This window comes from Manis pentadactyla, chromosome 4 (genome assembly GCF_030020395.1).
Source record: "Manis pentadactyla isolate mManPen7 chromosome 4, mManPen7.hap1, whole genome shotgun sequence".
Lineage (NCBI taxonomy): Eukaryota > Metazoa > Chordata > Mammalia > Pholidota > Manidae > Manis > Manis pentadactyla.
This window is the reverse complement of record NC_080022.1, coordinates 54,440,735-54,458,744: the sequence shown is the minus strand read 5'-3', so window position 1 is coordinate 54,458,744 and position 18,010 is coordinate 54,440,735. Positions and strand designations below refer to the sequence as shown.

General features: G+C 34.5%; 1 protein-coding gene across 4 annotated transcripts in view; it reads right to left on the bottom strand.

Moving 5' to 3' along the window:
- LEPR (leptin receptor) overlaps window positions 1–18,010 on the bottom strand; it is a 103,059-nt gene that overhangs the window by 30,238 nt on the left and 54,811 nt on the right. For all 4 annotated transcript variants that reach the window (XM_057500289.1, XM_036911324.2, XM_057500287.1 and 1 more), the window contains 6 exons: window positions 16,289–16,497; window positions 12,462–12,607; window positions 9,736–9,880; window positions 4,406–4,696; window positions 4,132–4,249; window positions 1,786–1,985 (listed from right to left, as the gene is read on the bottom strand). In XM_057500289.1, coding sequence (XP_057356272.1) covers window positions 1,786–1,985; window positions 4,132–4,249; window positions 4,406–4,696; window positions 9,736–9,880; window positions 12,462–12,607; window positions 16,289–16,497 — 1,109 coding nt within the window. The remainder of the gene's footprint in view (window positions 1–1,785; window positions 1,986–4,131; window positions 4,250–4,405; window positions 4,697–9,735; window positions 9,881–12,461; window positions 12,608–16,288; window positions 16,498–18,010) is intronic.

The following is an 18,010-nucleotide window of genomic DNA, read 5'->3' as shown; positions in this document are numbered from 1 at the left end:
TCTACATGTGTGAATTTCAAGCTTTTCTCCTACTATTTACTAAGTATTTCAAAGTCAAGGTCAGATACAGTCTAGCTGAGTGAAGCCTTGGTTCTCTATAACCTGAAGAAAACAGTCTTCTAAAGGACAGAAATAGAAGCAAAGATTACCAGAAAGGCAAGGGTTTTTGTTTGTTTCTTTGTTTCTTTTTTTTTTTAAGAAAAAAAGACAATACGTGAACTCAACATACTTGGGAACTGTAAGTCCCAAAAAGCACAAGCACAACAGTGTGAGCCACTGAAGCTCCAGACGTCATCAGCAATACTCCTTTAGACTAATGGTGACTAAAATGCCTAAACTTATTCATTACTATACAGTTTTTCCTGCTTATCCAGATCTTCATATACCAAGAAGGCATTCTGCAACAAGTAAGATGACATATATTTCATCTCTTGAAAAAATAACTTCTCCTCAGGAAAGGAAGTATGAATGTTCTGGAGATTTTAAGACATTAAACCTGTGATTGTACTTGATTGAATCATATGGATGCCATGTGGATATAGCCCATGACTACCTTGTTTGCAGAAAGGATACTTTCAAGTCCAATAGTTTATGTGACCTCTACAATACCCACCCTGGAGAGGCGGGAGGAGCAGTCCGCATTTTGCGGATGATAAAACAGCCACAGAGCTTATATGACTAACACAAGTTTTGCAAAGCTAATAATATGAGGAGTCAGCATTTGTCTCCCATAAGGTGAAAGTCCACATTGTTTTCTAGTACATTTTAAGTAGATAAAATGATCCCAACTGAAGGGATTCATGGTGCATTCATTACATATTACATGTGCAGGAGTATGTGTGCACATTTGTTGTTGGGTGGGTAGGATGGTTCTTGCTATCCTAGGATATTTAGTACCAAAGAAGTACTGCTTGGAGTAAAATCAATTAAAATGTAACCAAATTAAATAGTGGTGCTGGGAAGGGGGATTCAATTGAGACTTTATATTAATAAAGAAACCTAAAACTTATGACAACGTCATCCTATATTTAACAAAATGCAGATTTTAACTCAGATGTGTACAGATTTGAAAATATAATGACCAAATTTTGACTTTTGGCAAAATTTCCCAAAAAGATAGCATAGCATATAGCCCCAAAAGATATTCTTTCACCTCTGCTGCACAATTATAAATAGTCATTTCTCAAAGATTTCACAGTGATACTGGAGGAATATATCATACTTTCCAAGGTTTCTCCTAATCTTTGAGATCAAAATATCTCTTAAAAAGAGAGTTTAAAATATCATGGATATCATAATTGTCTATTTTCCCTTCCTCACTTTAGTTATCTGAATCCTTCTGCTCCCTGTACACAGCCTAACAAATTAAAGCCATGGGTTATGACTACTCGTATTATGAAAACCATCAAGGTACCCAACTAACCTCTAAATTAAAAACACCAAATTTTTTCATAAGTACATTAGGAGAAATACATAAGGTAGTAAATTTTTACAATAATATTACTACTAAATTTCATTTCCAATGACCAATATAATTCATAAAATTATAAGCTAAAAATATTCCTATAGCCAATAAAAAGGATGCTATAAGTAATTTAAAATAAATTCAAAATTGTAAAACTTTTTAAGGATGATTGTCTTCTCAATTCCACTGCAAACAGGAAGAAAAATTTCTTGTTTAAATCTAGCATGATCAGGAGATGATAAAATACAACAGTTACCCTGAATGAACCTGAATCCAAATCTGCTAATAAAAATGAAGACACACAATGCAGTTTGGCATACCCACGGAATCAGGGATGACACATGTTGGTGGAGAGTCAAGTGAACCCAAAGAGTGATTGATTCTAATCCACATTGTATAGCCGGATAATAGAAAGATTGGCTGAAATATGCATTCATAAGAACCATCTCTCTGTAAGTGGCAATCTTTGGGTTCAGATATGGGATGAATAGCTGGAACATCAGAACAGTAAAGGCTGCTCCTTAAGAAAAATGAAAACAGTCAATAATCAACACTGATGAAAGCAGTAAGATATTTGAGAACTCTGCTTTGTTGTTTAAAAGAGACACTTTTTTCTCCATCTAAAAACAGATGTTCTTATTGGAAAGGCATTTTTAAATTCCCTGTCATTACACAATCTTGTGTCATTCCACAAAAACAGTGGGGATGCAAATAAAATAAATGACATTGCTCTAAAAAAGGAGATAAGCATCCAATTAGAGATAGAAACTACAACACTTTGAAAGCTAAGCTAACAGTATATCTAGGCAACACAATTTTAAAAGTATAGACCACAGTAATTATGGGGCATTCCAGAGATAGGAAGGAAAGGAAATTCCTTATACTTTAAAGAACAATTAAATTCTACAACAAAGTGAAGACATAATTGATAGTAAACTTTAACTTAGTGTCCTAACATTTTATGTTCAAAGCGATATATAATAATACTAATTCTTGACTTGTATATGAATCATAAACATATTACAGAGAAAATTAAGAAAATTTTTTGTAACTGCATCATAATTAACACTCCACCTCAGAAAATTTAAGTGGTATTTAAGTGGTTAAAGAATTAGTTATTGTTTCCATAGGATGGAGTAAGAAGGTTACAAGAAAAATTCTATATTCTTATGTCTCTAATTTTCCATTTTAGTGACATGTTTTCCTTTCTATTTCCTCAAAATTACAACCATGTGTATGTGTGTGTGTGTGTGTTTGTGCACGCATGCATGTATGTGTGTGTGAATGAGTGGTGGTGGCCAGGAGAAAATGAGAATGAGGATTGAGGAGTCATCTGCAGGTAAAAAGTAAGAATTGGGACCTTGTATAGAAGCACAGTAATCAGGCCCTTGGGATCCAAAGGTAAGAACCATTGTCATCATGAGCCATAACCATTTTTTGAATATTTGTCAGGAGACATTACATCACTTAATTATACTTAAGTGAAATACCTCATTAATTCTCACAGAAACTCTATGTTCCTATTCTCTCCATTTTACAGACAAGGAAATTGAGGCTTAGAGAGGTTAAAATACACTCCCAGGTACATACAGCTAAAGTAATGGTTCTGTAAATATTTTTAATAAGATAAATGAGGCACACAGCTTATGTAGTATTTGTTCACAAACACCTTTTCAAGTTTGAAAATGCCATGGAGAGAAAGTAAAGACAGATTATAAGAGTAAAATGGCATATCACGAACATTATACTGATTTAAAAATATATCTGGTAAGATGAAAGCACTTGTTATTCCCATAAGAGAAATGCAGAAATTGCCCCATTTTTTTCTAATGTTACATAATAATAGACTAGTAGCATTAGGAATGGAATTCAGATCACAGCATTTGAGGAAGGGGATTTGTTTTTCAAGCAGGAATTTTAGATTTTTAAGAATAAATGAACATAAGTTATACAAAAGAAAGTCCTCAATACAAATACAAATTGTATTTGGTGTTTAAGAGCAGTACACATACTTGAAAACTACTATGGGGTATTACAAAAATAAAGATGTATCTACCTTCTCCTAATAAAGAATGCTATTATTTTAGATAAAATTCTTTGTAGAGAGAAGGTGAATACTATGGGGAGATGATGTCTTGAATTCTTTCTAAAACAGGGAAGGATAAAAATAAACAAGCACAAATTATTACACTTTACTCCTTACTTAAAAGTTCTTTCTTAAATAATTTTAACCTACTTCTAAAAGCCATTCATATTATCTCTTGAAATCTTTGTGCCACTGCCTCTGACATTTTTCAAGGCATTAATATTTAGCAAATATTAGGCTTCTATAATCCTCAATAGTCTTCTGTACTCAACTCTCTAAATCAAATTAAAATGTAAAGAAACCAACTTTTCTTAGATGTCATTTGATAGTCAATACAGTTATGGAGAATTAATTATCAGAAAAATATTTGGAGGAGAAACAAGTTACCATTTTTTAACCTCAAGTGTGAATTCTTTAAAAATCACCAATTTATTTAACCCCTCAAATAATTCCTAATTAACTACATTCTACCTTCCTCTTTCAGGAAGAAAATCTACAAGACTGTTATGATGATATTTCTATAGGAAATTTTATCTCACCATATACAGAGGGAAAAAAAACAGCAAAAAATCATACATACCTATGATACCTCAACTGCAGAGAACTTCCCACAAGTGCTTGGATTGCATTAGTTGCCCATCTGCAAGTCATTTTAGTTAAGTACCCATCAGTTTCACATGATATATTGATATTGACATCTATTTAAAACACATTAAAATATTAATATAAAGCAGAAACATCAATAAAAACTTAATGAAAATATTTTCTCACACCCTCAAAAGGACTCTAATAAAGGGTCCATAGTAAAACATATATCTTGTAAAAGGAAATGAAGGAAACCTGAGTATTCTTACCAATCACATACAATTCAGCATAGCGATGATGGCATTCATGCTCATTGCAGCAGTACACTGCATCATAGGTGAACTTGCCTCGAGGCTTGGTTGCATTCAAATTGGGAAAAGTAACTTTGCTAACATGATCACCCACAGCATTATACTGGCTTTGAGGAATTTTCTCAGCTAAATTCATCCACCAAACAATCTTTTTTGAGGAGACAATCTTGTTTTCATTTTTATAGATGCAATGAAAAGAAACATTAGACCCAACACTTGTCAGAATTTTAGGTGGAAAGTATATGACATCTGTAATGAGGGAAGGAAGACAGGATATCAGATGAAGGCAGAAAACACCATGTAAGCAATTTACACTATGTAAAAATGATTCACAATGCATTTAGGGTCACACTGAATGAATCAATCAATCAATCAATCAATGAGCGAATGAATCAATGAATGAAAGAAATGAGAGTCCTAAGAAACTACATAACTGTAATTGCCTGTTCCTGTACAGTTACTTAATGTCCTAACATCCCCATTCTCAAATGACTTGAACTTCTATAAATGTCTTCAGTATTTTCTAAACATAAAGACTTATTCATTATAAAACATATTTTAGTGAGACTGTCCCTTGCAACCAATCAGCAGAAAAATAATGAAAATGAAATATAGTTCTAATTCCATAATGACGTGTTTTCCATCCCATCACACTGTAAGACTCAGTGAAGCTCAAATTCTTAAATCAAATCACTATTAGACAAAATCCCAAAGAATAAATGGTGGTTACTTTGTCTCTTTTGGATATATGAAAATTTCAAATAAGCCAGTAAGGTAGAGAAGTAGGCTTTAAATAAGAAAACTAATTAGGAGTGTAAAATCAATGATGCATCAATATACAAAGCAAGAAAAGCTATAAATATTGGTCTGTAATATCATTTTAAGTTCTTTAATGCCAGTATCCTGTGGTTGAGAACAAAGGAGACCAATTCTTTCTAAAATATTATTTGTAATGCCTATACACAATTCCATATTACTTTTTCCTATTGTTGGAAATACAGTTAGCCTAAATTTTTAATTAAAAAGAGAATTAAAGTAAATGACTGTTTACATAGGAAAAAAATTATTTCTGCCATGGTACATTGTAAGGACAGCATATTTCAGCTTTACAATTTAAGGTAAGCCATTTTCTGCTGATAGACTATGAATGCTTTTTTACATATCATCTGGATCACCCCCAAAACAAAAACCAAAACACTTTATTGGTTTACATTATTTAAGTATTTTCTGTAATAGCATGCTAAATTCGAATGTCTTTTCATTTACAATCTATACAAAACATTTGTATTTTATGTATCTACAATAAAACATAAGAAAGAAAAAACTGAGTAGCATGAAATTACCTCTGTAAATTTAATATTTAATTTGTAAAATAAGAAAACAATAATGATTTTCTTCTCATGATCAAGTAGCAATATCTTCCCAGAATCTATATTAATAAATTTTATTAAAAGAAGAAACTCTATTGATAAATATTAGTGAATTACTCAAAAGAACATAAATCATGAATCAAAACATTTTCCTTCATTAGAGCTCCAGAAAACAGATATTTTAGTTCTTGGAGATTACCTATTTTTCTTTCAGTGGAAAATATTTTCTCTTATCCATTGTAAGAACTACCAAGTATGAAATGTAGAAATTATCTAACATCTATTTCTCCTCTTCTTCAGCAGTAACAAGAATTCAGTTAAGAATTCAGCACTTCTAAAGTTGCTCTTAACATGTACCATAACCTAATTGCAATATTCTTAGACCATAAATTCTGGCAAGGTCCTGAATTTTCCTCTAAAAGACCAAGATCTCACAAAAGCAATAAAGAACCTAGCTGATTTATTTCAAAATAATTTGTAAGAATACCTTGAACAGGAATAGTCAATGTTTCATTAACAGTGCAGCTGGTAGGGACAGCTTTAATGTATCAAAGAATGAAAAGTAGTAGCTAAAAAGCTACTGATAATTAGCATTTAACAGCAATATGTCAGAGTTAACCTCAGTTCAAAAAAAATAACCAGCAAAATATCCAGAGTGTTTGGAATTGGTAAGGCAGGTGTGCTAATTCATTTGCAATAAATTAATACCTCAGTCTTATAGTATGTTTCTGTTTAGGAGATGCCATATAGTGCCTACCACTGAACAATGCAGGAGAATATAATAATATTAAATGCCTAGATTTAGAGGAGAAGGATTTGAATCCTTTTTGAGAATAGGAAGTTCTCAAGTTTGGAGAAATGCATTTTGTTGTCACACATTGTTCATGGAACAAGGCTCAAGTGTGGTAAATGCTGTGGAGTGTAGAAATTGCTGCAGAGGTAATTCAGCAAAACTAAACTTAAAAAACCTAAGCAACACTGAAGCCTCATTTACTAGGAACCATGAAGCAAATGAGGTGTTCCACTAAAATACTCTGTGTAATTAAGCTTACTGCTTATTATCTTTGAGGACCAATTTTTAGTGCCCCCAGAAACCTTGCATAATTATACATTATTCACTTACTTACAAACATGAATTTGGAATTAGACGGTCAGCCCTCCAACTTTCTAATTGTGTCAACTTTTACAAGTTACTTACCCTCTCTACATCTCAATTTCTTTGTCTATAAAAGAGGAATAACAGTATCTATATCTCATAAGGTTGTTGAAAGAATAAAATGATCATATATGTAAAGCACTTAGAAAAGTACCCAAAACACACCCTTATAACTGTCACTATTATTATTACAGAATGATGAACCTATCCTTTTAATTGTATTAGTACACATCACTGTATTATTACAGTCCATGATCTGTAACAGAGAAATGTGCTTGGAAGCTCCCGAGTGGGTAAGCTTTTCTCCCCGCTCCTGTGCCCCTAGTCTACTTTCCATCTGGTAAGTTTCTGTCTTTCCTTTAATGATCCCCTGGTACCACTCAGTGGCATCTCAGCTACCCAAGCTTCGTAAACTAGAAAGCTTAGCTTCACACTCATCACTCAATCAACAAACTCTGCCCTTTGCCACTGTCTCTATTCATTTTTCACTTATTTCCAGATTTTTCTGTTTGGGATGCCTAAAATCACTAGAGGAACATGCCTGTGTTGAACAAGTAAAAGACTAGCTGTTAATGATAATATTGTTAGATATTGTGTAAGCAAATAAATTGGCAAAGTTTCTTTTCAACAAAGTATCTTTATTACCTTCATGTACACAAAAACACTAAATATCTGCATGTGAGAGGGCATATATATGTGTATGTGCTTTACAGGGTATATTAATAAATCTGATTATAATATGTGAAAGCATAAAAATATGATACAACACATTAAGAAACCAACCAAATTTAATCCTACAGGTATGAACTAGGAAAGTAATAGAGGTATAAAAGGGGTTTGTATAAGGTAAAATAAAACTAAAACTATGTCCATCCACAGGTCTAAAAAAAATCCAAAACAAAATCTTATGTGAAATGTTAACACAAATAACTATTGTAGTACACTCGATCAAAATGTCCCTCTTAATCCAACTGAATATAAAACACTAAGAATCATTATTCAGGAATGTATAAATATATAACTTGAATATTAGCAAACTTCAAAAAAAATAATGATTATTTTACAATTTCCCTCTTCTTCAGGGAGGGTAGGCTTTCAGATCTAAGTAAAGAAATGAAATGGTAATGAATAAAGCCATTTTCTTGTGGAAGAGAAACATTTCAACAGATGGTTACATAAGGTAACAAGTCACAGGCCTCTCAGCTGGGAGTGGGGGCTGCTTCCCTCCTCCGCCACTCACTTCACCCCACCCCCCACATAAGAACCTCTACAGGTTCTTGAAATATGGTGCTGTTCATTCATTCCTCTCTAGATTCTTCTGAACTGGTCAGTAGGCCTACTAATCAATGATATATAATTGAAGATTAAAATGTTAACCTTAGAAAAGGTTAGAAAAACCTTAGGAAAAGAAAAAATTCCAAAAGCTGATTTGTCAGCATCCTATTACACACAGTGTGATGTTCAACAATTATTTGAGGAACTGACATGAGACATTCACATCTTCTAAATCTGTTCACACCAGGTTACTGACCTTCTCGATGAGAATTAATTCCTCCCATTGCCTCCCACTTGTGGGATGCTGACAAATCAGCTTTTGGAATTTTTTCTTTTCCTAAGGTTTTTCTAACCTTTTCTAAGGTTAACATTTTAATCTTCAATTATATATCATTGATTGTGAGCTCTCCTCACAATCTTACCTGTGAGAACTACAAGAATTAGTTATGTATCTTGTCAATCCCTCACCTTCATTGGCATTGAAATTCTGAATACTGAGATGGTGGATTTATGAAGTAGATAGTATCGACTACCTACTGAGTGCTCACTAAGGCCAAGCACTGCAGCAAGCACTTTGTGTGCCTTATTTCATCCTATGCACATAAAAACACTCCTACTTTACAGATAAGGAAATTGAGGCATAGAAAGGTTAAGAAACTTTCTAAGTAAGTGGTGGGGCCAGGATCTTATAAATTTCTGTCAGTGCTCTTAAACCACTAATGCTACGTACATTTTTTTAACTCATCAGTGCATTTTAAGTCGTAAGTAATCAATACATAAACTTACTTAGTTAAATGTGTTGACTATCTGCTTAGTGTTTTACATGGTACTTCTATCTCCATAAATCTATAATCAACCTGAGTTTGAGTAGGAATAATTCTGCCCATTTTGACAGGTCAGACAACTAGGCAAAGGATCATGAAGTGTCTTTCTCTCATCACAATCAAGCACGTGACCAGGTAGGACTATTTAAGGCTCATATGTAAACAGTGTATCTCAACTACACGAGGAAGTTGTGAATATACTGCAGTTTCTCTGATATTAAAGATTAATTTAAAACTATGAAAACTGAAAATGAAAACCCTCAAAAGCATGCACCTGGAGTGAAAAGAATTATTCTTTTATAATATGCACTAGTCAAATAAAATTTTAACATTTAAAATTTATGTCAAATAAATATATCTGATTTTCTAATGAAAATTCAAGAAACATTATTACAGGTAGCTCTGAATTTGTAAATTTGGAACTTTTATACTAACTGTATCTTTTGAATAAGAGTAATTCAGCAAGATACTGACTGCTATGGACAGACATAAACCTGGGAGATTGTATACAAGTTTTTGTTAACAAATTAACTTGTTCAAAATGTAAGTAAAAAGTTAATACTGTGTTCCTCCTTTTCGGTTTATTACCAGAAAATGTAAGATGCTTCGACCATGTCAAAGGCAAATTCGGGAAGCACATTCCCCTCTCAACACAAAACCTACCTTGTGTGGTAAAGATAAGAGGGCTGCTCCAGTCGCTCCAGATTCCTGGGCCATCCAGTCTCTTGCCTCTCACCTGAACCTCATATGAAGACCCAGGAAGCACCCGGTCTACTAGCAGAGATGTAGCCGAGACAATCTCATCAGCCTGTTAAATATTATTTGAAAACATCAGAGCATCGATGCGGAACCTTTACCAAAATTGATCACAAGGAGGTCTCAACAAATTTCAAAGAATTAAAATCTTACCAATAGTTATCTGGCCACAGTGGAATTAAGCAACTGCTAGCTAAGACTTGCTTAGTGAATAAATTCAGTTTTACAATGACATCAGAGCTACTGACTCCAAAGCTACTTGGTGTATAAGCTATTGGTCTCTCTGGCCTCTTAATCTATGGAGTGCGTAAGAATAAAAATAATGAAAAGCATTAAGAAACCCTTAAACAATATCAGACCATCCATACCTAAAATACTCCACTTTACAGATGAGAAAGGTGAAGCCCAGAGAAGGCTTAACTCTGCTTTTTTCTTATATGATACTAGGATTCCCATTCTGCTCTTTGTGAAAACAAGGTCTTTAAAAAAATTTAGCCCATACCTAAAAAGATAGGTTTTTACCTCTAAATCATAACAATTAGTTTCACAAAATAGTGTCACAGCCCTTGCACGGCCCACCAGGCTCTTTACATCTCCTCCCTGTGCCTCTTTGATTCACCTGCTACTGCTCCTGCCCTCACTCATTCTGCTGCTGGCCTCCAGCTTCCCGTCCAGCTTACAGCCTATGAATGGCTATTTTCTCTACTGGAAACCCAATTCCCCCAGATACCTATTTCACCATCTCTTTCAAATCCTTGCTCATATATCACCTTCTCAGTGAAATCGTCCCCATCTCCCCTTATTATTACAACCCACCACTGACCAGCCACACTGCCAAGCTCCCTGCCCTGGCTGCTATCCCAGTGTGCCCTGATGCCAAGCACAACAGCTCTTAGTGCCTAGTCGGTGCTCAGTCAGTGCCTACTGAAAGGATGAAAAATGGATTTTGACACACTTTACAGTACAACTGCATGCACTGCATATAAACAAATACATTGAACAATTTTTTTAAAAGGCTGAAATGTAAAATCAGAAACTAGAGAAGGTCTGTAGGTGGAAAAATTAAATTATGAATTCAAGTTTCTGTAACTGGACTTCCTGTAGCCATTTAACTGTGTGTGAATGAGAGGAGAGGGAGAGAGGAAAGGGAGAGGGGAGACAGAGAGAGAAATAAACTTGTTTGGAAGAGGAATTTTCTCTGGTACTAAATTTAGGGAGGAATTTGTCATGCACCATGTTGCCAGGCAGCTGCATCTGGGAAGATCTCTCCCTACTCACTGGGTGAAGCACGAGGAGAAAACCTCAACCTGGACGGGGGAGGGTTCTTGACTCTGAACAAGAAAGAATTCTCGAGCAGGTCAGAAGAGTGTAGGTAAAGATGGAATTCATTAAAGCAAGAGCAGCAGAGAATGGCAGCTGCCACGCAGGCAGCAGAGAACAGTTAAGTGCAGAGGGAAAGTTCACGGCCTAGGACAGATTCCGTGCCAACTCCTGAAACCAGGGTCACCTGGCATCCTGTGTCCACTGGATCTGCACGGCATGGAGACTAGCCCCTACCACCCCAGGATTTGAGGGAGCCATGGAGCACAGGATGGAGTGAGATTATGTTCTCAGAATTTCCCAAAGAAAGGAGATGTTCAGGCAAGCTACTAAGAGCAAATCACACAGTGGCAGCTCCGCCCAGGTCAGCCAGGGGACAGAAACATGCAGGCCCAAATCGGAGCTCTTTCCTACTTATCAGGAGTAAAGCAGAGACAGAGAGAAGACTTGGAAATAAAATGAAATTGAAAAGAGACAAACCACAATAATTTGAGCAGTGATAAAGCTTTATCTGAAAGTACACACTTAAAGACAGGAAAGTGTGGGTGTCCTCAGAGAGAAGGCATGTTGAAAGTTTGGGGATTCTATCTCTTAAAGCTTTCAAGAATGGGGCAAAGGGCAGAGGGGGCCTTGTTGGGCATAGGCTTGACTTGTGGTCTGAAGGTGCTTATCTCTCACTGGTGAGAGACACCATGTCTCCTTTCCTTTATTACCAGTCCTCCAGCTGATTCTGCTGGTAAATAAACCCAACACCAGGGATTTATTTATCCTGTTCTTCTCCAAGATGGTGGTTATCCTTAAGCAGTGGGGAAATATCAGCTAAGACTGCCTGCCCTGCCTAAGGTAGGCTGTTGAGCTATTGTCTGATACCAGAGAATATGTCAGGAATCCTCTCAACTCTCTACACTTTAAAATGGAACCTTAGCCTTAAGATGGGGTTCCTCCTGTTCTTACTAAACTGTTTATATCTCATCATTTTTCACCATAGGCAGGAAAAGTTCATCATGATGCTTGTCCCATGTCCCTGCCCCACCTCACCAATATATACCATAGAATCATATATGAGAGATATTGTGTAAAATCAAACAATTTTTCTAAGAGCACATACAGAAATGCAAAAGTACTATTCATGTGGCCATTTTCCATGTGGCTATTAAATGAAAGCCAGAGGTGTGACATTAAATACCTGATTTGCTCTAGAAGGAGCACGTCCATTTGGCATGGAGAAGGCATTTTCTGAGGGATTTGGTGGGGCTCTCAGCTTACTCTAGTTGCTTCTTAACGTTTCACTTTATTTACGAAAATATACTTACCTTTCTCATATTAACTGTAGAATTTTCTGAATATTTCACTTGATATTGAAGTTGAAATGGTACCAATGTTGGACTGGACCAAGAAATCTTTAGATTACCAGTGTCTGTGATTTCCATATGCAAGCCTAATGGTGGATCAGGCTTCACTTAAGAAAAAAAGAGAACACTTTTAAGTTAAGCCATGTTTGTGATAATCACAAAGTGAATTTTCAGCATATCCTATTCTTTCAACTACTTAAAAGGTAACTTTATTCAAAGGCCAATTACAGAACAAAAATATTGGGTTTACTCCTTGTACCTTACCATAGCAATCCACGGATCTTCATTTCCTTCTCCCTAAGTGGTAGAAACTATAAATCAGTAAATGAGGTTATTCTGATAAATGCAAATTCCTGCTGTAAAAAGCCTGCTTAACTTTATTTAACCTAGCATTTCCCAAATTTAATTGAAGCCTCCCACACACATACACACCCACTATTTCAGTGGGAAAGAAGGAAAAAAACATTTTGTAGGGCACTGCTTGGAAAATGCATACAAATTATGCATGCAAAACTTCACATAACTTTGCATGCAAATATGCATACAAATTTCAGCAAATATATGAATTTTGAAATACAACAATCCAGAAACATCTACTCAACCCACAACATGCATATTTTACATGCAGTGCACACGGCATTAGCAGGCCCTGGCTTGTCACCAGAAATCGGGATGGAATTTCTCAGCCTACTTGAGTGTTTAACTTGGTAAATGATTTCTGAGTTCATATGTATACCCATGTGTTTATGTACATATATGCATTTGTATATATAAATATGTGGAGATGTGTATCTATGTGTGTGTGTAGTTTTAAAGATACAACAAAACCTTTAAAGTATTTGCAGAAATGTAAACATCTTACAGTAAAGGATTGATGGAATAAATGGTTTATCCCTACAAGGGAAATCTATACAGCCATTAAAAATCATATTGGAGAAGAATGTTAAAAATGTTTAATATTGTTAGTTTAGTTTATTAAACAAGCATCTATACTTGAATTCCTGATTTGTTAAAATTAAAAGTAACAAATAAAAGGATATGTATGAATATGAATTAAAAATAGAAAAAATGCCAAAATTATAGAAAATAGATAATTCATTTTTCTTGTGTCTATGTTTTGAAAACTTTTACAGTTAACAGGAATTAGTCATGTACATAGAAATAATTATTGTATTGAAACATAAACTGATTTGAATTTTACTTTCAAAAGAAATAAATTTCACATTCTATATTTTCATGAATTTGGACATAGGTTTTCTAATTTTCTTGAGGCAATATTAATGGAGATTTTACTTTATATGACATATTACAAATCTCAGTTACTTTAAAGCAGAGACAGATAAGCACTAAAGTCTAAAAACAACAGGTGAAATTCAGAGTTCTCATAACCAAAAAGAAAAAAAGACACCAAACAGAAGTGAAATCATAAAATTATAACCTACTGTACATTTCCTACCTGCATACATAAATGTCTTATTATTAGAAATCTAAAAAACACTCTTTCCCTGGAACACCTATGTACCGAGTCCTAGATATATCCCCATTTCCTGCTACTTTCAGAGCAATATTCCTCAGAAGAATTGGTATTATTCACTCTCTCCACTTTGCCTCCCATTTTTCTAATCAACCCACTCTGATCATGTATTCTTCCTTGTCAGTCCTCTAAAACTTCTTTTACCAAGGTCACTGTGTGTTCCAAATCCAATGTCAACTGCCTGATTCATTTTACTCTACCTCTGAGCAGCATTCCACAAGTTATTTACTCTGTGAGCTCACACTGAATTCTAAGTAGATAGTTTTATTCAATCATACAATGCTAGAGCCTCTCAAATATACATCTCCTCTGAATTCTAACCTCATATATCAAACTGGCTACTTACATCTCTCTTGGGTTTAAAATAAGCATCCCAAACATAATGTGTCATACATCTAATCTTCCCCAAACTCCCCACCTCGGTAGTTGGTACCACTATTCAGTGGCATGTTCAGGTCCACACCTGCGGATTATATTTGATTCTTCTCTGTCCTTCACACTCCACACCTAATCCACTAGAAAGTTCAGTCAACACCATCTCCCAAATAGATTCCTAATCTGATCATTTCTTTACTTCTCCACTGCTACAACCTTAAGGCAACTGGACAATTCCAATAGTCTCCTATCTGAGCCCTCTGCTTCCACTTCTGCAACTATCCTCCCCTCTTGCCCATGAATTTCCTTCTCTACATGCAGAGTAAATTTTAAACACACACACACACACACGCACACACACACATGACCATATCATTCTACCATTCAAAAATTTTCATTATAATTAGAATAAAATCCAAACTTTGCGACCCTGGCCTATTGTACATCCTGGACCCAGTTAACTGTATGATCACATCTCTGAATATTCTCCCACCTCATTCACTCAAAGCCTAAGGGCCTTCTCTTTGGTTCCTCCAATTTACAAGCTCAATCCATCTCAGGGATTTTATGAGTGCTTTTCTTCCTCTTAGGTCACTTTTTGCTCTGGATTTTTGCATGGCTCTCCCTTGTTCATTCAGCTCACATGCTATCTCCTGATGTCTTCTTTGACCTCCATAGCTGAAATAATAGCCCCCACATGTGACACTCTCCATTTCACTATCTGTTGTATTTCTATTAAGGTATTTACAATTTTTGGACATTATCATATATGCCCAAATATAAGGAAAGATTTTTTTCCCTGAAATAAGGCAAAATTATTTTTAAGGGTCTTATAAAGTCTATCACACACCTTCTCTTAAGTATTGTATTTTTAAACATAATTCAATGCTGGCTAAAAATGCTTCCAAAAATCATCTGACATAACTAGTTTTTTAAAAAAAGATTTTGTATTATTTTTCCTGAGGTATAACTGAATTGCTTGAATGTCACTATACTATGTTGTGGAAATCACAAAATATATCCCTAGAGGAAAAATTATTTGAAAGTCCTATTATTAAAATATGATGTCATATGTACCTTCAAACAGTACTATATCCCCAGTAACTCAGAGAGAAGTGAAGGTGAAATGTGTGAAAAATTACATCAAATATTTGGAAAAGTGGCTCTACTAACATCAAAAACAATAATGCATGTAAAGAGTTTGTATATAATTGTTTTAGAAATTATAAGTGGAAAATAGTAACACTGTTAAATTATGTATCATTTATAACCTGTAATTTAATGTACATACATAAAATTGAGTTAGTAAATTATTTATTATGTATTATTCACATTGGTAATTGTATATTCATGCTGATTAAAAGAAATTTTGGGAATCTTTGCACTAAAAATATGGGGCATTGTATATTATTGAGTTTTTTTTATAATCAGATTTGTACAGAAAATTGGTTGTTTACCTTTTTATTGTTTCTTTCTACCCATTGTTGTTTGTCCCTGCTCTATTAGGCAGGAACTTTGTCTTATTCACCACTGCTTACCCAGTCCTAGATCAGTGGCTGACATAATGAGCCTCTAAGAAATATTTACTGGAAGGATAACTGAGGTAAAAAAACAAGCTCCTAATTATTTTCAGGAAAAGCTATTTGAGATCCAGGATTTAAAGAAGTGAAACTGTTTTCAAGGAAGAATTTAAGTTATAATTACAGAGGTATCTCTACTACTATTCAGTCATTTCAGAGACCGCTCTTAATCTGCCCAGTACTACCATCCTTACAGCACTGGTCAAAGCAAGATAACAACTGAAGAATTTTGTAAGCAATTTTGAACCTGTTTTTGTGGCCCATGTTTAGATCTATTATCTTTTTTAGATACAACTTACCAACAGTTATGGGCTGAACTGACATCAGAGGTGACTGAAAATTTACTCCACCAGATGTGATTTTCAAATACATAAAGAGTGTACAGCTGAGCTTGGCTGATGGCACGGGCACATGGCATTCACAACATTCACGAGCACTGCAGCTGCACTGAGCAACGTGGAAACGGCCTTCCCGGGAGACCAAAGGCAACTCTTCCAGCATGTCAGGTCTATATGACAAAAGGAGAGCTAAGTATCAACATACACCTGAAGCGCTGGTATATTTAAAGTGTACGACACAAAATCCAACTTAAGATACACCCTTCTGGACTCCCAGCTGAAAAGGCCACTGGGAAAAAAGGTATATTACATCAGAGAAACAAAGGTAAGGGTTACAGCAGGTTAGCCGTCAGAAATAGTATAAGCAAGAAGATAGTGAAGCAACAGTGAATACTGAAAGGAAAGAAAATTTGATTCTAAAACCATACACCTGATAAAAATGTTTCAAAATAAACATAAAATAAATTTTTTTCAGACATACCAAAACAGCAGTCATCACCACAAGTCCTGCATTATAAAAAGTGCTTAAAATCCTTCAGACAAAAAGAAAACGATAGCAGATGAAGTCTGATTCCACATAAAGAAATGAAATTGAACTAAAAGGGTAAATATTTATTGACTGTTTAAAGCAAAAATAATAACCATGGGATGTGGGGTTTATAACATGGGTAGGAAAAAAAATATGACATTAGCACCAACCTTGGGGCGGGGGAAGATATGTAAGTATCAACATGTAAGTATAATGTTTTTGTACTATACATGAAGTGGTCTAATATCACTTAGAGGTATAATATACAGTTAGACAATAATAAATTAAGGACCTATATTATAAACCCTAAAATGACCACTAAAATAATAAAAGAAGTTACAGCTAATAAACTAGAATATTAGTGTGAACATCAACAAATAGATTAATGAAACAAAATAGAGATCAACACCTATATGGACAACCAATTTTCTAAAAAGGTACAAAAACAATTCAATGAAGAGAGGGTAATCTTTTCAATAAATTGTACTGGGACAATGGGCTAGTTATATGCCAAAAGAAAAGTAAAATTTCAATCCATATTTCACACCAGAGTCAACAATTAATTTAAAATTGGGTCATCAATCCAAACGTAAAACCTAAAGCCTTGAAACTTCTAGAAAAGATCATGGGAAAAAATTTTTGTGACTGGGTTAGGTAAGAATTTCTTATTGCAACACCAAAAACATGTGACTCATAAAAGAAAAAATCAATAAAATTAATTTTTATCAAGATTGAAAACTTCTGTTCTTCAAAAGATACTAGGAAACATAAGAAAAGTGCAAAAGTAGACTGAGAGAATATATTTGCCAATTGTCTATTTGATAAAGGACTTGGATCCAGAAGATACAAAGAACTCTTATAATTCAAAAATAAAACAAACATTCCAATTTAAAAAATAGGCAAATATTTCAACAGTCACTTCTCCAAAGGAGATATAAGAATAAAAATAAGCATGTGAAAAGAAGCCCAACATCACCAGTAATTCAGAAAATGCAAATTGAAACCACAATGAGATACCACTATCCACATATTAGAATGGCTAAAATTAAAAGGATTAATAATACCAACAAGTATTAATGAGGATATGGAAAAATTGGAATATACTACTGGTGGGAATGTAAAATGATAAGCTTTGGAAAATAGTTTGACAATTT